Source organism: Hippoglossus stenolepis, chromosome 9 (genome assembly GCF_022539355.2).
Source record: "Hippoglossus stenolepis isolate QCI-W04-F060 chromosome 9, HSTE1.2, whole genome shotgun sequence".
Taxonomy (NCBI): domain Eukaryota; kingdom Metazoa; phylum Chordata; class Actinopteri; order Pleuronectiformes; family Pleuronectidae; genus Hippoglossus; species Hippoglossus stenolepis.
This window is the reverse complement of record NC_061491.1, coordinates 7,706,075-7,727,132: the sequence shown is the minus strand read 5'-3', so window position 1 is coordinate 7,727,132 and position 21,058 is coordinate 7,706,075. Positions and strand designations below refer to the sequence as shown.

General features: G+C 42.9%; 1 protein-coding gene across 4 annotated transcripts; it reads left to right on the top strand.

Annotated features, from left to right (window-relative positions):
- The first annotated feature begins 193 nt into the window (after positions 1-193).
- On the top strand, positions 194-20,389 carry LOC118114909 (paxillin). 4 transcript variants are annotated; one of them, XM_035165664.2, is made up of 14 exons: positions 198-370; positions 10,670-10,878; positions 11,607-11,692; positions 11,779-11,918; positions 12,129-12,312; positions 13,254-13,368; positions 13,500-14,795; positions 15,933-16,199; positions 16,327-16,755; positions 16,908-17,069; positions 17,171-17,344; positions 17,430-17,511; positions 17,637-17,785; positions 18,196-20,389. In XM_035165664.2, exons 1-14 carry the CDS (start codon positions 358-360, stop codon positions 18,460-18,462), a joined length of 3,573 nt encoding a protein of 1,190 aa, XP_035021555.2. In that variant the 5' UTR covers positions 198-357; the 3' UTR covers positions 18,463-20,389. The 4 variants fall into 4 exon arrangements, with proteins under 4 accessions (XP_035021556.2, XP_035021555.2, XP_035021557.1 ...); XM_035165666.2 differs by lacking the exons at positions 13,500-14,795; positions 15,933-16,199; positions 16,327-16,755 and having other exon boundaries at positions 208-370; XM_035165665.2 differs by lacking the exons at positions 16,908-17,069; positions 17,171-17,344; positions 17,430-17,511; positions 17,637-17,785; positions 18,196-20,389 and having other exon boundaries at positions 194-370; positions 15,933-16,365.
- Positions 20,390-21,058: the final 669 nt, after the last annotated feature.

Below are 21,058 nucleotides of genomic sequence, written 5' to 3'. Positions count from 1 at the left end.
TTTTTCTATTTTTTCTATTTATACTTGCACAAATACACCACCGCAAATCCCTTGTATGTGAAAACCTACTTGGCAATAAAACCGGATTCTGAATTCTATCTATCTATCCATCCACCCATCCATCCATCTATAGTTCCTGTCCGTGGCCACTAGATGTCCCTACATCCCGAGCCTCAGTCTAAGCGCGCTCCGGTGAAGTACACATGCACAAATCGCTGCGCGCTCCCGACCTCTCTCCTGACCAACTTCCAGAGTTAATCAGCAGCAGAGAAGTTGTGAGAGGAAAAGTCAGACTCGGTCCAGAGAGGAGACGCGGAGTGAACTTTAAAGCGACCCCGTCCAGCAGCAGGAGCCAACATGGACGACCTAGGTGAGTGGGGTGGTTGTTTTGCTCCGTGTGGTCCTCGGTGAGCAGCGGGCAGACTTCAGGGTGGAGGAGTGAAACGTTACCTCGGGGTTCCACGGTGAAAAGAGCAGTGTGTGTCCCTGTGCGCTCACACATCTGTGGAGAGGCTGATATAACTTCACCCGGGGGCTCAGCGGAGCTCGCTCGCTTCTTTCACATTTCACCCACTTTTTCATACTCACGCATCGCAGTAGGTTAGCGGCTTGACAGTCGCTAGCCTTCACCGCCACCTTTTAAACTCTCTGAGTGTGTTTCTGATAATAACAACGTGCTACCCTGCTCACTCGAGGCGTTGTTTCTCATTAAATGCGTGCGCCACAGGGAGGAGATATTTGGCTGACATTTTGACATCGAGCTTTAAAGTTACCTCCTCAACGTTTGCCCCCCGGGCTGTTCATTCCAGCTTTGAAGTGGTGGGAGTCAACAGGCCTCCCCATTTAGACTCCTCTGTGCAGCACGATGTGAGCTCAGCCCTGGTCCGGCTGCTTCTCTATGTGTCCTGAAGTCCTGATGGCGAGAGTCCACCACCGAGCACACGCTCCACTTTGTTCACCTCCTCACACACACTCACAGTCTGCACACAGGAGACACAAGAGGGACAATAGGAAACTTGAAAATCTGTCCTGCACGTGAAAAACTGTGTGGGAGTGGTGAGTTCAACCAAAAAAGAAAAACATATAATGCAATGTAACTATAATAATTTGGTTTAGGGCAATTAAAAGAACATGACAAGATACAGACATCCCTTGAGACAACAACATAATAAAACCTCATTAAAGACCTGTTCGGTTACATTGAGCTAAAAGTACAATTTCTTTGAAAATAACAGATCTCTTATAACAGTAAAGGTTATAATAAAGTCTCCATAGAAACCTAAGACGGTATCCCACTTTGCCAAAGGTGCTAACAACACTTGCTACTTGGTTCTAGTTTGGAGGTAAAGTTGTAGTCGTCTCCTGACCTTGTGTTTTATCCGGTTGATTGCTGCTACATGGTCTGTTTTATATATTAAACTGGTGTAACAGTGCCAGTAACTGTCTATGACTGGGAAAGCCCGACAGACCTTGAATTGGTGGAGCTGCTGGGGATTCCAACCACTCTATTCTGCACAAATGCTTGGTAAACTGATTAGTTGTTTTACACTAATAATTCAAAGCGTCTTAACATCATACAGTTAGATGATACAAAATAAAGTTTGGCTATCAGCCACTGTGGCAGGTACATTATAAAATGTTGGTAAAAATATTTGTTCCCTTTTTGTTGACACATTTTCAGTGTCGAACATAACCCAACTTTGTGCGAAATGAAAGTGAAAATATTTGCATATAAACCTACTACATACCATGCAAGATTCATCAAGCACAGGTGCCCATTTCTGATGTTTAGTTAATTTTTAAAGTTACATTAACCATGGTTGGTTGGTTTGTTGGTTTGGTTTAGATTTGACTAAAACAACTGAACAGATTTCCATGAAACTAGGTGGAAGGAAGTGGTATTTAAAGAACCAATTCAATTATGGTGCGGAATTTATTTCACTTTCTTTAACATTACAAGATAGGGTGTTTTTCAACATTTTCACAGTTTTTCCCAGGTAATAATTCATGGATCTAGATAGAAAGAAGGCATATTTAGTAGACTGATATGAGTCTGGTGCAGCTAAGAGATTTAATTCTGTTTTGTACCTGTTTTGGGAAGTTAATCATATGTTATCACCTATATAACTTACTAATGCAATGTCAGTTAATATTGATTGTTATTTGGATTAATTACTGAATTGTTTACCTAACAAAATATTTGCAATTGTGAGGGGTGCTGACCAACAGTTCAGCACCCAAACATATTAAGTTATCACTGATATGAAAAGAGAAAAACTGCAATTAATTTTCTGTCTATTAAGTTATCAGTTAACTTATCCTGTCAGCTCGACGTTACGATACTCTCGTCACCCCTATATCTATTACCAGCATCAACCACAGCTGATAATATATCCCAACTGTCTATCTATACGCAGCCTGTCAACTCCATCTATTTTTTTTGTGCCTCTCTAACCAGTCACCTCTGCAGTTCACTGGCCCTTGACCTTTGCCTCTGAACCTCTGAACTTCTAATTTTGTTGTTATAGATTTCCCCAGCTGCTCACTTTGCTATATTTACCTTGCTAATTCAGTATAAACCACTTGATTTCCTGGCAGGTATCTGTAGGAATGCTCTTGTTGTCCTGACCTCCCTCAGCAGAAAGGCATTAAAATGGATTTGTTTAAATGGAAAGACGATGGGCCACATTTGGAGCTTGGCCTACTGTGAGAATACCTCCAGGGTACGTTAGATGCTCGAGCTGCCACGGGCTAGTGAAAGGGTTGATTGTTGGTTGAGAGGGAGCCTGCAGTCTCACTAAAGTAGTGAGAACAGCAGACTAAAGTAGGGGGCGAGGCTGCTTAGGAATTTCGAACATCACTCTGTGTCAGGGTCCAAGGCCGAACGCTCTCTGTGTCATGACTCGCCTCCTACCATCACTACTATCAGCTCCGTGCCACCAGAGGCAGGGCTGTTTGTTTCAGTCTGTTTTCCTCAAACACAAATCCTTTAGTAGTTGCAAACGTTTACAGATTGTTAAAATAAGTCTTTGAGCTTTGAGGTCTGCTAGCCTAACAATTTCAAAACCATTAATTTAAAAGGATTTCAGCTGCTCTGTGATGTAAGAGTAAACATTTTTGTTCACATCATGCAGAAAACTCCTCCCACACCCTCTCTAAATATGCAAAAACAAAGCATGTTAAATATTTGTAAATACTATATGAATGTGGTTGAGTGTTCTTCCAGTAAACCTCCAGCTAATGAGCTCCCACAGGTCCTTGACCTGAGGCTCACTGATGACTGACAGGTCTACATGGAGCTGTTTGGAAACCTGATCACGCTCTTCTCGTTTCGTCCTCTTTCAATCTGTGGATATTCTTCTGGCCACGCTGGTTACCACTCGAGAGAGGGGTTTCCCTCAGTAGAGTGTGAGCACTCTTTCAGTCTGTATCTCCAAAACAGAGTTTTCCAGAGGTTTTCTCTGATCGGTCTTCGACGGTCCAGGTCAGGTGGCAGCCAGGCCTGGCCTCGCTGTCTTCACTGATGTAATGTTCTGTTTCTGTGTTTTGTGTTTGTAGAGTGAGTAGCCACCACTCGACTCTCTGTGAATTCCTCAGGATTGTGTGAGATTCAGGCAGTCTGACCTCATTGGGCCTTGGATGCCCTGCTGCGTGTCTGCAGGTTAACACTGAAGCAAAATGGATTAGTGCAGCCATACATATGGCTGGAGGGTTATGACTAAATGAAGAACTAGAAGGACTCTTCAATTCCTTCCAGTAGCTTTTGCATAATCCTGCTAACTGATGGACAGACGGACTAGAGGAGTACATACCAACAGTTCCCTAAAATTCAATCCAGCCACACCAAATTGTAAACATGCCTCTTTATGTTAACGAAAGTGGAACAAATCCTGATCTGGATCTGCACCAAAATTGAATTGGCCCACATCGCATCCTTCCACCAAGTTTCATGGAAATCTGTTCTGTAGTTTTTGCATTGTCTTGCTAACAAACACACGCTGATGAAAAGGTTACATCCTTGGCGGAGGTAATTACTTCCAAGCAAGGTAGACCCACTCAAAGTGGACGGACTGCATCAAGGTCTCCTGGTTCAGTAGGTGGCAATGTAATGAACTGCCCATCCTGACCACAGACATCGAGAATAGTTTAAAGCCAATTTTCTCCCTGATTGTCTCATTTGCTGTTGTAGGTCATAAAGACCGTTTAATAACCAGTTAAAAACTCCTTGTAGGGGCTTTAACTATCTTATCTGATGCTATAATTGCATTTTGCATTTCCTTGAATTATTTTGCATTTAAACAAATCATAACCCAACTAGGTTTGGGAGCTCAGGGTCAGTCGGGTTCATGCAGCCCGGATCAATTAACACCGTTTAGTTTGTGAGTTTCCAGAATGCGACCCAGCTCAACAACCACTGCTTGGCACTACTTGATTAACTGTTGACACAAAAAACATTAAAGAGGAAATGGATTAAAGTAAGAATAACCCACAGTAGTGTTCAGTAACCTGCCAGTGCTCACTTCCATCTGAGAAATAACACAGCAGAGAACAGGTACTCTTTATCGCAGCCAGGCCTGAAAACAGTGTGAGCAACTCAGCTCTATTTTCCGGACAAACAGAGGCCCATGTGTATTTACTGGAGGGGGCTATGTTGGCTGAAACGGCAGCACCTGTTCCTCATGCCTTCTGTAAACACACTGCAGTCCTGTTACAATTACTATAACTGATCTGATCACCTTGTAGACGAAGGCCATATTCTCCAAGCAACGAGTGAGAGTTGGCCGTTTGTAGAAGGCAGCGTGGTCTTAAATGTTTACAGAATTTGCACAGCATACCAAAAGATCTTAGAAGCTCTTTAGTGGTTTCTGTGTCCCAGTGTGTCGGCAGCACAGAGTTTGTGTTACCAGACTAGCTATCATCACCCCATGAGAGCTGCAAGGTTAGTGCATACCGCCCCTAACCACTGGGCTCGCTGGCTCTGCTAGAGGGAAGCTCCTGACTGTAAATCAGTCTTGTTCCCGGGCTCCACACCCATCCTGTTCTGGGTCTGGGGAAGAAAGAGCTGCGTGGCTGACCTCATCGCTTAGGCAACAGACCCTGCCCCACATCCTGAGGAAACAGAGGCAAAAACACAATGAGTGGAGTTAGTGCTGGAGGCCAGCAAACACTGGTCGAGGGGGCAGCTGTGGGCCTTGAAACTGTGATCCAGCTGCCAGAACAGCATTTTAACTGGTAAATGCAGTGTTACCTCACTGTTGCTTCAGTTGCAGCCCCCTTTGCACTCTTTTCCTCTTGCCTTGGTGTGTCCACACCTTCCTGGTTCCAGGCCTTGTAACTTGGCCCAGGGAAGACAGGTCTGGGTAATGTAGTAGGAATCCTTGAGTCCCTGCTGGATTTTTATAACATTACTCAAGTGGGGGAAACCCAAGGTCATATTTTAAGATGGGGGAACATCATGACTTTTAAGCATTTTTTTTAATTGAAACTTTGATCAGACAGTTTTTGATTTCCAATTTTAAACTTTAGCTGAACTGAAACAATCAGTTGACAGAAAAAGAATCTACGAGTGTTATGATGTTAATTATTGTTTGTCATTTTATGGAAAATTTGTGGAGTAAAAAGAGATTTTCTGGTTTTATTTTTTAAAATTAGAGGACATATTGCCTTTCTTTGTCATACAGTGAGACGGGATGTTTCAGTCAGTGTTATAGTGCAAGACAGACAACCCAGCCTTTCATTTTTGGGTCTTCCTCACCGACTAACCAATTACACTCTTCATACAGAACAAAGGACTACTCAGTGACATACAGTCCTCACACATGCATGGCTATGAATGTGTCCTCAGTGACTGAGTGTTACATCAGTCTTTAGACTTTCCCCTACCATCTGATTTACTGGTCTGTGGGGAAGTGCTATTATTTTGGTCAAGCGTTCTCCCAAGGGTTGGGTATCATCTTTCGGATATGGGGCTGCTTGGCAGGCTGCAGTATTTTTAGGTATGTTTATTTAGAAGTAATCACCCAAGATGCTTCTGTCTTTCTGATAGTATGCTGTTACACTCATTCATTCTTTTTCTGTACAGCTGTGTGCGTTATACTACATAAACAGGTTGTCATTTACAAGCTATAAGGCTTAATGTTTGTCTCTCTCTTGCTCCATCATTTAATCTATTATTCAGTTTTCTCTCATTCACTAACATTCTCTGTCCCTTGCTTTCTACCCAGCCTTCCCTGCCTGTCTCACTGGCATCTCACCCTCCGCCCCCTCTCCCTGGCCCCTGCCTGTCTTGTTTGATATAAATATCGCGTCGGGTTGGCCAGACGGGGTAGGGTTTCGTTGTAGGGCTGTGGGCTGTTCTGCTTTTTTGCTGCCTGGCTATAAACAGGTGAGCTTTGGACGCTGGTGGCCCATCACCACTGCCCACTTGCGAATGGAAAAGATTCAATGACCCCTGGTTCCTTCCCTGCCTGTCTGCTCTGCACTCAATGCTCTGTGGGAAATGGGCAGTAAAAACATTGACATCTCCCTTATCCTGGAATTCAAAGCATGCTGTAGTTGGTGGAACGGGACCTGTAATTGTCAACACATTTTTTTTTTTCTTTTCATTTTCTGGGCCGACAGATGTTGTTTTGTACTCGAGCACATTCCCCACCAGCGTCTCTCTACCTGGAGTCCAGGGGCTCTGGAGGAATGTGTGTTCTGCTTGAGTAGATTTGATTACAAAGCATCATTTTGATTCCCAAAGTGGAGAGAGAGGAATGTGTGGAATTCCCCATGCACCTTCGCTCCCATCTGATAAACAGTGCAGGACCGTGGCGGGGCCTTGGGTGAGGAGGGGGTGTGGACACAGGCAGGACTGTACATGTACCCACTGCCACAAGAATGTGTACTCTGTCAACATAACTTCAGAGTTGTTTGTTGAACAAAATGGAGATTAGTTACCACACTGTGACCACAGATGAATCCCATGACAGAGGGAGCTACTGTCATAGTAAATCTGTGTATTGTTTGACTGAGATTGAACAATTCATCTTGAGTTATTAGTCCTAGTGTTGTCCCCTGTTTGATGACATCTTTATTCCTTCAGAATTTGCACAATGGACTATTGAGTCAGGATGCTGTCAGAGCAGAATTGGACTTTGTCCGTCCCGGCTCCTGCCCCCTGTCTGGAATGGAAAAGATTAGCCTTTTAGTTGGCTTACAGTGCATGTTTGCATTCTTAATACTTCTTAACTCGTCCAGGACCAAACTTGTCTGAGGCTGGCCAACGGGCTGGTGTCCGTCCTCATTCTACATTCACTGCTGCCCTCCTCAGGGAAATGAGGGAACCTTTCAGTATCGTCTTCAATCTTCATCCTTTTTATGATCCGTAGCAAATTATATTAATGATGAAGTCACCAAGAACAGTGTGCGTGCGTGTGCGTGCGCGTGCGTGTGAATGCTGGCTGCTTAGTCAAAAGCTAAAAAAGGGTGTGAGCTGGAAATTTTGGATTCCGTAATAAGACTTTTCTGGTGTTTAATTTAAACAGGTCGGACTGTGTAGTTTTTCCTGATGCTCAGTTATTTTAATCCTGATATTGAAATAGCAAAACCCATGTTTGTGCAGCTCCCGCTGTGATTTATGTTGCAATCCATGTTAGGGCTCAAATCATGGAAATAAGATTAAAGCAAACAGTTTTGTGTATTTTAAAATAAAATAGAGGTTGTGCAGAATGTGAATGTTACTTCATTTAGCAGTTATTTTTTAATTTAAAATAAATAACAATAATAATGAATTTAGTATATTTAGCGCTTTTACAAAGCTCAAAGACACTGAACAGAGAAAACAAATTACTAGAAATGTAAAATACACATTAACTGCATTAAAAGTAGGTTTGGAGTAATGTTTTGAAGGTGGACTGTTAGGTGCAGTCTCTGATTTGTTTATCATCAATTAATGTGTTTTGTGATTATATTCTCTTCTATTTTAATAAGGCAAAAGTGAACAATCACACATTTTCACAGTGTTACACCATAAAATCACTTGTTTTGTTATTCAGATATTCAGTTCACTATCACATGGGATAAAGAAAAGCAGCAAATACTCCTGCTGGAACTCAAGCATATTAGACAACATCAGCAACAAAACCTCCGCAGGATTCTGGTAAAGGATGGTGCAGCAGACAGGGGCAGGATGTAATGTATTAATTCTGCTGGGGAGATCACATGTTTTTGTTTACAACACGTCGACATCTTCGCCGGTGTCTTATATTATATATATATATATATATTTTATGTTTTCTTTTCATTTTTTTCATTTTTGCGTCTTTCATGTGTTAGACGCATCATCTTCTGTGGAGAAACTCTATACTCAAGCTGTTTATTTCCCACTATAGGAATGAATATATGCAGAATGCATTAACCTTTGTATTTTGATTTAAACAATGAATCTGTGATGGATGGCCCATGTGGAGATCTATTCTGGACTTCATGGGTCTGACTCACAGATGTGTAGTATCAGCAAGTGGGAGGGGGATGATGTGTCCTATGACACTATTTTAAATGGAGTCTCAGAAACTTGGCCTCGTCTCCAACTGGAGGGCCTCGGGCTGTGCGGCAGTCCTTGCGTTCAAGGCGATGAAGAACTTTCTAGGAATACATCACCATAAGTAGTAAGTCTTGGGGCATTTTCTTAAAACATTTGACAGCTTTTAAGATCTGATACAAGATTTACAGTGAATCTAAAGCTAAATACTCTGCACTGTATATCATATGACTCCCCTTTGTCCCAAAACCAGTTTTGGTATTTTTCCTATACGGAGGCTTTGTTTTATGAGCAACAAAGTCAACTTCAGTTACACCTTTTTTCGCATGTCAGCACCAGGTGCAGATTATTTTAAGCTGGTCATGATATTTCAGCACATTTGCACAGACATGGGCTACTTACTGAGCGTACTGCTTTAAATAGGCTCGTGCTCCCATGTGGTTTATGCCAAACTTCTGACTAAAACATTTACCTTCTGGAAAGGGTCTCCCTCGGGATTGACCACTGCCATGAGGACTCGTGACTTAATCCAAAATGAGATGTGTGAGACTCCAGGTCATCTAAACATAAAACGTCAGACATATGTGAAGTTACTATCCCATTATAATTCAAATTAGTGGATGACACTGATAAAGACATTAATGGGTTGGATTACCAGTGTTTGTTATTAGGTGTAAGGACACTGAAACAATACTGTTGTTGAAAGAATAATGTCACACCATTTTGGCCCTCAGACCACTCCCCCTTCCCCCCAGCAGACTGGCAGCATGTTATCGCTCCTTGTTGCTCACACAATCTTTGTCTGGACTGCTGACTGCTTCACATTAAACACACACACACACACACACACACACACACACACACACACACACACACACACACACACACACACACACACACACACACACACACACACACACACACACACACACACACACACACACACACACACACACACACACACACACACACAACTATGATACAACTTTTTTTTGAATTAATGGTTGATAATTTGAAGAAGTAGAATTATTTAGATAACGACAAACATGTCAAAGCATAAATAATAATATTTATAATACTAATAATATACAAGTTTATTGAAATAAAGCAAAAGTTTTCATCCATGAACAAAATTTTGATTTGACACTCTCTACAACATAGACTTTATTTTATGAGCGCCAGGAGCCCCTTCAGAAAGCTTTCTTCTTGGTTATTTGGACCATTTTCCGTGATGCGTCTTTGTGCAGTGATCGCTTGAAACAGACTAACTAAACCCTAACCCTAACTCCAAGTCAAAGCCTCTGAACTGTAACAAGCAGGCAGCCGGTGGTGACTGGGGTCTATTCTTGACAGGCCGAGGATGGACGGATTGCGTGATGTAAGAGTCTATTTTGTTCCTGCATTCCTCTGAACACTCAGCGGGGTAACACTGTTCCCTCTTTTAGCCCTGGACAGGATTCAGAAACACTTTCTATCCGTCTGTCTGCTTCTTTGTCAGTCTATCAGTCGGACTCTTTACATTCACACGCATGCTCATCAAACAGAGACTTAACAAAGACTTGTGTACGTCACTCACACAGGTAAATCACACTGAACTGACAGATCGAGCTCAGTGAAAGGTAGCTCTCACTATCAGCAGGGTTGTATTTATAGTGTGGACTGATGGAAAAAGTATGTTGGGGATTTCAGAGGGATATTTTATGAAGGCCTAATGGGTTTAGGTGTGTATGTTGGGCTCTGCGATGTACTTTACCATGCTGTGATGTTGACTGGGACTAACCTTATTGTTGGATGATTTACGTCAGGAGAAATTTATTTTTGGTGACACGTTGGAATGAGAAACTGGATCCGACTCGCCGCCATTGTCTGTTTACAGCCTGACACCACAGTCAGTAGTCGCCTCGGAGAACCCAACAATCCCTGTGAAGAATTTACTGGTCTCCAGGACAACCATGTTGAAACATGGATAGATTGTTATTTAAATGAAAGTAAGGGCATTTAGCAAATAGATTTTGTTTACTTAATCACGCAGCACCACTGTGTTTTGAACATAATGTGTGATTCCTTTTGTTAGGTTCATGAAATCTCTTGGTTTTAGTCCACCTAACAATCAAGTCAGTCAAATATAAACATCATATCTTTCAGATGCGTTGCTGGCAGACCTGGAATCAACAACATCCCACATCTCAAAGCGACCAGTGTTCTTGCCTGAGGAGACCCCCTACTCCATCCCTACGGGAGGACATTCTTACCAGGATGTGTCAGTTCCACCCCCAGTCCCACCTCCGCCCTCAGCCGAGGCATTAAATGGTTCCCTGATAGATCAGCCGGACTCCCACCACTCCTCTCAGCAGGTAAATTATGGTAGATCGCTGTGGTGTGATGTTATAATACACTAATTACCTCCACCAAGGAGGTTACACTTTCACTGTGGTTTGTTTGTTAGTTAGTAGGATTATGCAAAAACTGGATGGAACCATGACATTTTGTTGATCACTTTCTTAATCATTCCAACATGGAACTTTGTTAAACATTTTAGTTGAATAATTCATTTAACTTGATGAAAAAAAAAAGGTTTATGGACATATGTTTATGAGTGTGTAGATGTGGTTTCGTAGTGGTGTAGGGTTTTTCCCGTTGTTATATAGTAACAAATGGGACCAGAAACCTTTATCTACCTCCCTTATGTAGGTGAGAAATGTAATATGACCATAGCTGTAAGGTTTGTTTTAAATTTAAGAGGACTGTTTGGCCTTGACGGAGGTATGTACTGTACTAAGTGCAATTCTATTCTATTACTTATTTTCCGTCAGCCCTTACACAAACCTGCTGTTAACTGAGCAAGAGACAGTGCAGTTATGCTACACAATGCTTTACAAATAGGTATATAATGAAATCTGTATATAAGTAAAGGTTAAAATAAGTTTTGAAGCGATAACTCTAATGTATATTTGTGCATGTGAATACTATTTTGTGATCACAGATAAAAGATATGAATAGTTATGTTCACACAAAGTAAATTTGCCAAGTAAAAGTTCAAACAAGGGTTTTTCAGTAGGACTGACTGATGTGTCCTTTGCAGTCTTTAGGTTCAGCACAGAAGAGCTCATGGTCCAGAGACAGTAGCAGCTCTCCGTTGTCTCACATTGAAGAGGACCACGTCTACAGGTAGCCCGCCACACACTTGTTGTTTGCCCAATGTTTTTTTTAGCAGGAGTTGTGATTGACAGTTTCCCTTTATGTCTCCTCTTCAGTTTTCCAAACAAACAGAAGTCATCTGACTCGTCAACAGCAGCTATGACCTCTGCTCTGGGCAGTAACCTCTCTGAGCTCGACAGGCTTCTGCTGGAACTCAATGCAGTACAACAGAGCTCCCCTTCATTCCCCACGACAGGTAGACACAAAGTGTGGTGAGCAGAGTTAAGGCCAATTCTTGGTTCTGTGTCGAAGCTATGCCGTAGTTACGCACATAGCCTACGCACGGTGCCTACGTAGGCTACGTGCATAGGGTAGACGTCTACATGTAGGCTATGCTGGAGGTATGGCGTAGATTCGATGCAGAAGCATAATTTGGGCTTTAGTTGTACTGGTAATGTGTCCGCAGAGGAGGCAGCTCCACCCTTACCTTCCTGCAGCATCACCCACTACGAGAACGGCAGTGGTCCTGACATCATGGTGAGCCCTCCGCCTCATGAGAAACCCAAGAGGAACGGAGCGAGGCTGGATGAAACCCGACCCACTGTGGAGAGTCTGCTGGACGAGCTGGAGGGCTCAGTGCCATCACCCAGGTACAGAAAATCTACCCTCTACAATGTCTTATGATACTCGTATGCTAAAAAAATACACCCCGTTTTCATTGACTACTGTTGATGTGATATGAAATCTTAGGAGTTGGCTCACTAACATTAACAGTGTGTGCAACAAGAAGATGTAATATTAAGATTAACAGGCAAACATCACACAGTGAAGACCATGCCGAAAATAGGATGGAAAATTACATGTTATGTTGTTACATGACTATTAATTTGAGGAAGTTTACAGTCCACATCTTATATTGTTTGCTGTTATCTATCTTCAGTTGACATTTAGGTTTTATGCTTCATGTACGTCATAAGTTACTCTCAGTTGGACCTTGTTGACACCCAAGCCAAAACGTAAACATGTTTTTACAGTTTTTTTCAATTTCTTTATTTATTCTATTTCCTCCAAAATATCTGTGTGTGCCAGCTAAAAAAAATGTGATGGAAACTTGCCTATAGAGTGATTGTGGCAATCAGCCATGGTCATCTCTGAGACCTTTTTTCCTCACAGGCAATACTTTTAAGTGGAGGTAGTTATGTGAAGTATAAAATTAGAGCTTGAGAGAGCTAGAGAGAAGTTCCAACTTCCTATCAAAACTTTCCACTCAGTTCTCAGTACACAGTTTAACAAGACCATTTAAAATTATTGACTGTGGCAAGAAAATTGTACCTAGTTTGTTTTGTTTTGTTTGTCATGTTCAATGGCAAATTTTAATAAAGATGTGAGAAAATACTATGCCTACTGAAGCTAATTCTCTGGAGTTTCTATGGTGTGTTAGAGCTCTAAGCTATAGAATAGTTTTGCCTTGTCACACGGAATCTTGTCAGAATCTAGACAGTTGATATTCTTGGTTTTGCTGTTAGTACGTTTTCAACATTTGCTTTGTGAAAATTAATGAAAATCATTTGTATATTTTTATATTATCCAGCCCCCCTGCTTGTCACAGTGACTTGGACACCCCCTCTCAGCAACAAGCCAGAATCTCAGCTTCCTGTGCCACGAGAGAGTTAGATGAGCTAATGGCCTCTCTGTCTGACTTCAAGGTAAAAAAGCATATTCCTGGTAAATACCAGAAAAGCTTGATTAATCAACACTCCAGCTAGGAGATCTGTCATTTTCCCCTTGATTTCCTTTTCCTTTCCTTTGCTTACTCTCTCATTTCTCTGTTCTCTAGCCCAGTTCTTTGGGCTCACTGTTGGACCCAGCAGGAGCATCTTCCAGCTCTCCTCATCCTCCAATCTGTTCCTCCGTCACCCCAGTAGCATCTCCTTTTCCTAGTCTGTCCCACCCGTCTGCCTGTGCCTCTCCCCTCTTCTCTTTGCCTGCTGGTCTAGAGTTGCACATAGATGAGGAAGGAGGAGACGGTGGTATGTCGATGGCCTATCCACACCGCCTCCCCCTCCACAGCCCCATATCTTCACTTTCTGCAGCCAGTGATCTAGACATGGACTCTGCCATAGATATCTCTGCCGCCATGCTGTCAAATCAAACCAGGTCTCTGCTAGTCCTCTCTCAGTCTGCGTCATCCAACTCCTACCTGATGAGAAATAGCCCGAGTCCTTCCAATACCACCACCACCCCTTCACTCACGTCAGTTAACACTGTACTGGACCACAAGGGCTCCAGTCCATCTGTAGAACGGATCTCACCCTCAAATACTGTCGGTATATTCTCTTGTGCTCCTGAGACTATGAGCAGGGGGTCTGCTTCTTTTCATGAGTTTGATATGATTTGCTACACTCCATCTCCTTCAAAAAACCTCACCCCTCCTCTCTCAGTGCCAAAGACTCCTTCACCTCTCCCTGTTGCTCTCTCTATATCTCCACCATTTGTGCATGCCTACTCAAAAACCTCCTCACCATCTCCAGTCTCCCCATCGATGGTCCCCTCCCCACTGGACTTCACGAGTAGCCCCAGCAGGCAGCTGTCTGAGCCGGCACCGGCAGCCCAGAGAGCAAGCCCCTTCGCTGTGCAGCAAGCCCCCATGGACGATCCCTCCCTGAATGAGGCACTAGACAAACTGCTAGCTATGGGTTTTGCACAGAATCACTCAGCAGAGCATGTGGAGGAAACACAGCTGAAGATGGAAGCACATTGTCTGGGCAGAGGAATGCCGGAGGTGCAAGAGGAGCTCATCCTGCCCATGGACAGAAACTGCATGCAGCCTGACACCTTTACCAGTGCCACCAACACCATCACAGACGACTCCGTGGACGGAGGCACTGATGGAAACGGAGACCTGGACTGGGCTGATGAGGAGCTGTCTGTGTCTTTCCATGATGGCCTGGATGGCACCATGACGCCCTACACTGAGAGGCCGTACACAGATGGCAGCATGACCCCATTGACAGAGGCCAGCTGGATGGATGAGTCCATGACCCCGTCTTCGTGCCCTGGGACCCCGGACGTTGCCCTGGACCTTCCCATGATGCAGACTCCCAATATAGACCGAGTCTCTGCATCCGGACATGTATGCATCTCCATGCCTGCTGCTCACACCCAGCGCTTGTTTTGTTTACATCTAGCTTTGTTTTGTGTTGTTGCTTGTGAGACTGACGCTTTTATACAAGTGTCTGCTCCACCAGTCTGTGCTAAGAGGGTTTCTTTCATGTTTTCTTTTGAAAAACTGAAAACATGACACACAATATTTATTTACTAGTTTTCTCACTACTACACTTTTATAAGCAAGTCTTGTCTTAGAAGTTCATTAAGAGAGCTGTGAATTGATTAGGAACAAAGACAGAGAGGGGGAATGACAACAAAGTTGCACTCATGGTCACTGGCATGGGCCTCAATTAGGCCACTAGACGTCCCATTACTTTGTCATTCTAACCAAGATGATTCCTTTGTTTGTATTTCATATCCTCTCTCAAACCTCAAGTTGGCTCTGTCAAGTATAGTTGGAACATTTAGTCGGTTAATAGATTTTATTTCAGTGACTGAAAGTTAATCAACATTTTTGCTGATCAATGACTAATTTGGGCCTCCAGAACTTGTGGAGCATCTACTGTATTAGTATTTTTTTTACCTTGCATACACTACATGGTTAATTGATTTCATCAAAAAAGCTGATGACAACTGTAGCTTTAATGTTAAGGTTCATGAGGAGACACAATATGTTCCAATGATACCGATATTAGACACTATTAAACTGGAAAGAAAGTAGCTAGGAATTTTTTTTTTGAGCTTTCCAAAAAGACACATGAAAGACACAGACTTTGAGGAAATAGATATAAGCTTGTGGAACTGAAGGAAAATTAAAAAAGGGAGTCGCTCTTTCTAATCGGTAGCTTTTGTTTTGGCACTTACAAGTAAACCATTGCTTGTCACCTCGTACCAGTACAGAGCATGGCACATGTAAACCACTGACCTCTTTACCTGTTGCATTGGCTTTGTGTGAAGGACCTAAATGTGACGTCTGACTTGTGTTGGGGACATGAGCATGTAAGACATGCATGAAGTGTGACTCTGAGCCCACTGACCACTGCTTCCCGGCCTGTCAGTGATTTGCGTGACTCACCTGCAGCTACAGTGCTCTGCTGTAAATGCTCCAGCTGGTTTAAGTTTGGTGTGGACACATGATAAGCTGCTCATCATTCCGTCTTAGATAAAGTCAGTGATAAGACGTACTAAGGAGACTACCAACGTACATCCCATGTTCCGAGATGGTCTCCTGCGCAGGAAGATGGGACCTGTCATTGTGAACAAGAACAGTTCTCAGGACCGCCTCATAGAAGAGCTGCAGGGAAAGTTTGGGATCGGCCGCTCAGAGCGCCGACGTAAACAGTCTGATGACTGGCTGACCGAGGGAGTCATCGTCTCGTCCAAACCCCAGCGTTTCCGTCCTGACGGGGCCGGCAGTGAGGTCGACAAGGTTGGCTTTAGTGTGGTTAACAGTTAGTCCCAAATATTTTTTCTTTCCCTATTAATTCACTTTCCATGTTCTGCACATTTTCTGTGTGTCTGCCTCCTTCTCTCTGTTTTTCTCTCCTCTTCTTCAGGTCATGATTCCCCCAGAGTCGCCTGTCCCTGTGAGGAAGGTGCTACCACCTCCCTCTCCCCCAGCACCTCGTTGCCCTCCTATTGTACAAGAACCCAAGCGACCGCCCGCTGTACAACTTCCCCTTGTTCCTATACCACCACCACCACCACCACCACCACCACCACCCCCTCCTCCACCACCGCCTTCTCCCCCTCCACAACCTAAGCACTTCCACCAACTGTTTCCACCTCGGCAGATCATAAAAGCTTCACATCCACCACCGGCCCCAATTCAAGAACCTCCTGCCCCTAAGTCAGAGCCCCCTCCTCCTGTTCTTAAAACCCCAATACGGCCTCCACCTGTGGAGCCAGTGGCACCAGTTGCACCCAAAGTGCTGGTGTCTGTAGGCTGCCAAACAGAGTATGACCCAGTCTTCCCTCCTATGCAGGCATGAACCCCTGTCTCTTATCCATTCTGTTTTTCACACTTATACACAGACTGTAAACATTATTTTATCTTAGTGACCTCAAACTTGGATAATGCATAAACATCTTGTCACATCTTCAACACATAACTGTTTTCTTAATTGAACCATTTCAGATTATGGCCCAAGGTAAGGGCGGGGTTCCTGGTGGGCCCCCAACACAGGTCAACAAGCTGGACAACATGCTTGGTAGTCTGCAGTCTGACCTCAACAAACTGGGCGTGCAGACAGTAGCTAAAGGAGTTTGCGGTGCCTGCTGTAAACCAATCGTAGGACAGGTGAGATGCTTTTATGAGGCAAATCTATCTACAGTATATATATGTGATATTTTAAAGAGCTTGCACACTAAATACACAGTCAACTCTTCTGTTTGTCTAAGGTGGTGACTGCCATGGGCCGCACATGGCACCCTGAACACTTTGTGTGCACACACTGTCAAGAGGAGATCGGCTCCAGGAACTTCTTTGAGCGTGATGGACAGCCCTACTGTGAGACGGATTACCATAACCTGTTCTCCCCACGCTGCTACTACTGCAACGGGCCCATACTGGATGTGAGTCACTGCTGTCTCCATTTGTGACCGTTGAGTTGAGGTTTACATTCGGCCTGCTGCAATAAATGTTGTCATGTCTGTTCAGAAAGTTGTGACGGCGCTGGACAGGACATGGCATCCAGAACACTTCTTCTGCGCTCAGTGTGGATCCTTCTTTGGCCCAGAAGGTGATTTCATCATTACCTTGACTTTTGCTATCACTGGAAATTGTTCTCTCCATAATTATCACATTTGAGTAATAATTGTCTTCATGGATTGTATAAAATCTGTTGTTTTTGTTTATCGTGTGAAGGTTTTCATGAAAAGGATGGAAAAGCCTTCTGCAGGAAGGATTACTTTGACATGTTTGCACCGAAATGTGGAGGCTGTGCCCGAGCCATTCTGGAGAATTACATCTCAGCACTGAACAGCCTCTGGCATCCTGAGTGTTTTGTGTGCAGGGTCGGTATCATGATTTTTTTGAACTTTTATTTAGTGCATAGACATAAAGATGGACGACCATCTTCACTTCCTCCCACTGTACAAAAATGTGAAAAAAAGAAAAGAAAATCCTGTATATGGGTTCTGACATTTTGCATTTTTGATGCGTTTTAGAGCCAGAGTCTACACAGCGATCGCGGTGTGGCGGATTTCACCCTGTTTTTCTAGCTTCAAATTGCAAAATTTACTAACTTAACTTGAACATGCATCCCTTTGATAAGAACTTCCAAAGAACCTAAACCATCTTGGGGAAAATCCAATATGACGTGTACAAGGACTTTTTTTGACTGAACTGTGAATAGCTCGACTGACTAAACATGATATTGTAATAGGATGAGAATAACAGCATTTTCCTCGTTCTATGTCCGCAGGAGTGCTTCACCCCGTTTGTAAATGGAAGCTTCTTTGAGCACGACGGTCAGCCCTACTGTGAAGTGCACTACCACGAGCGCCGCGGCTCCCTCTGCTCCGGCTGTCAGAAGCCCATCACTGGCCGCTGCATCACGGCCATGTCCAAGAAGTTCCACCCAGAGCACTTTGTCTGCGCCTTCTGCCTGAAACAGCTCAACAAAGGCACCTTCAAAGAACAAAACGACAAACCCTACTGCCACGGCTGCTTCGTCAAGCTGTTCAGTTAGAGCATTTCACTTTAACCACATGTGGGTCAGGGCTGAGATAAAGTGTCTAAAGCTTCTTTAGCACAGGTGGGGTGAGAATGGATTGTGTTTGTCTCAAAAAAAGAAAAGTAGTCTGTTTTCTAATGGTGACATGGGAGGTGTGTAGGGGTTTGGAAATGTGAATGAGGTAGAAGCAACGACTCTGCCGGACTAAAATACTTGTTACATGTCCTTCAGAAAAGTGGGTTGCTAGACAGTCAGACAGCAACTGGCTTAAGAATCATCTGTGGGTTTTGAGTAGGTCAAACAGTCTCAGTGTGATGCTCAATATTTAAAGGACGCTGACAGTGAAAGTGAGATAAGAAGAGTTTTTCAAATCAACACTGATGTTTCAAATCAACAAATTTTTCCCATCCAATGTGTTGGACATTTTCTACGGGCAAAGAGCTGTCCTTATTTTTCTCTCACATCATTGTGTTTTCAAATCTTTTTAATGTTGTTTTTTCTTTATAGAAGGTGGTGAAATCTTACTGAACACTGTAGAAATCCATGAAATACTCTTGTGTGTTTGACATTGTTGCTCACTGGTTGAGTGTGTCATTATAGTTAACATAAAGAAAAAGAAAAAAACAGTAAACTTATAGCACGGAACAGGTGACGTGTTGTTTTTAGCCTGACAATATAACCCTTTTTTTTTTTTAATTTACAAAAGCTATTAGATGAGTTTTTTCATGAAACCTTGGGAAGATGGATAAAATGGGCTGAGTCCACTTTCACAAGTTTTATTTGTATGTGTGAAAGTGATTGTAGTGTCATTACACTCACTCAGCCTAGGAAAACACCATTATATGAATGATATTTTTCTTATAAATGAATCAAAATGTGATAATCAGTCACTTTCAGTTTATGACACCAGAATCTCAATCACTCGCGCACACACATGCTTTTAGCCAAAGTAAAATAATGTATGGATGAATATGTTACAGTGAAGAGATTCAGTTTGTAGCCTTCCACCTTTAGCTGCAGTATTTCACTTTCTCCATCACGTTTAAATAAACCTCATGTTTTTGTGCTGCCCAATCATTCCTTATTTGTTGTCCACTGAAGAAAAAAATCTAAAACGGTTTCAGTCGCATCTTACAACGAACTGGAATCTCACACAATTCTTGGGAGGATATTGTGAACATCTTCTGCTACCGTTGCTGTTTCTGAGAAGATCCTGGAATTTTTTTAATGTAAATATAATGCAGCTACTTTGTAAGTAAAGCGCTGGGATGCTTAGCGTGTTACACGTGTGTGATAACCACTCGTCTGAAGAGGCTGGTGAGAAGGCAGAGCAGAGACACCTTCAGGTGTTGTTACTGTATTGAGAAGCTGATGAATGTTCATTGTTTTCAATGAGTAGTTTATAATGCAAGGAAATCTTCAAACGTGTCTGTGATACTCCAGTAGCTTTGTATTTCAGTGTTCTAACACAACAGTGCGTCTGTACCATTGTATCAACACCAACATCACTATGTCTAATGACACTGGCAAATTCAGCAAATTACTGACAACAGATCCACATCCACAGTTCTGTTTTCAATGTCTGTGAGCCTGGTGGTCTGTTCCAATAAATCACAGAACATCCCTCAGCCTCTGAGCAGCATCTACTGTATATGAGCACCAGGTTGGGTCTGAACACGGTGAATCATGACATGCAGCAGATATTTTCGTCTCATTCAGGGAAATCTCAGAGCCTTAAATCTTTCTCTCGAGATTGTGTAACGGTTTTCTGTTCAAATCAATTTAGTCGAGTGTTATTTAACCAAAGCCATACCTTCTTTGAACTGTTTTTTCTGTTCACTGTTTTTTCTTTTCTTTTCACTTTGAATGTTGATAGTTATGAATCCTGAGATTCTTCACCTCTAGTCTGATTACACCAATAAATTCTGTTTTGGTATCAAAATGTGATCCAGAGGCTTCATTTATAAAACACTGTAACTCGGTGCATCTTAAAACTCAAATAATAGTCCAACTGTACAAGACCTCCTTCCAGGGACGGATTATGTTAACTGTCACTTTATAGAGAGCCTCTGAACCCTGGTCCCTCTGATCCCCTGGACCCGCTGATCCATCCACGACTCCTTCACTGTCTTCCTCAAAAAAGTGCAGTACAAATTACAAGTTTACATTCACAAAGGCCGTTACCACATCATTCAAACTTCAATGATCAGAATAAGGAAGCTGATATTACATTTGTAGTTTAAATCAGAATTTTCCAGTTTTGCTCAGCCAGGGACTCCTACAAGATAGAAAATATTGGGGGACTGGGGACCCAAGGAATAGTTTTCACTTAACTTCTACTTAGTTATGTGAAAGAACAACACATGAGAAATGTATGAGAAGGATATTAGATGTGTATTATAAATATTTCCACCATGTCAAACATAGACTGTATATAAAGATGTCAACAGAGAACACCCAGATATCATGATCATTTTCATGGATGAATCGAACCTGGACCCCCTGGAAATGTGCCACGGACCCCCACTGGAGAAGAACGACACGTTTTGGTGTTTGCACAGTGACATCTATGTGTTTTTCTCACTTCAGATCGACTGTTCACTCTGATTTC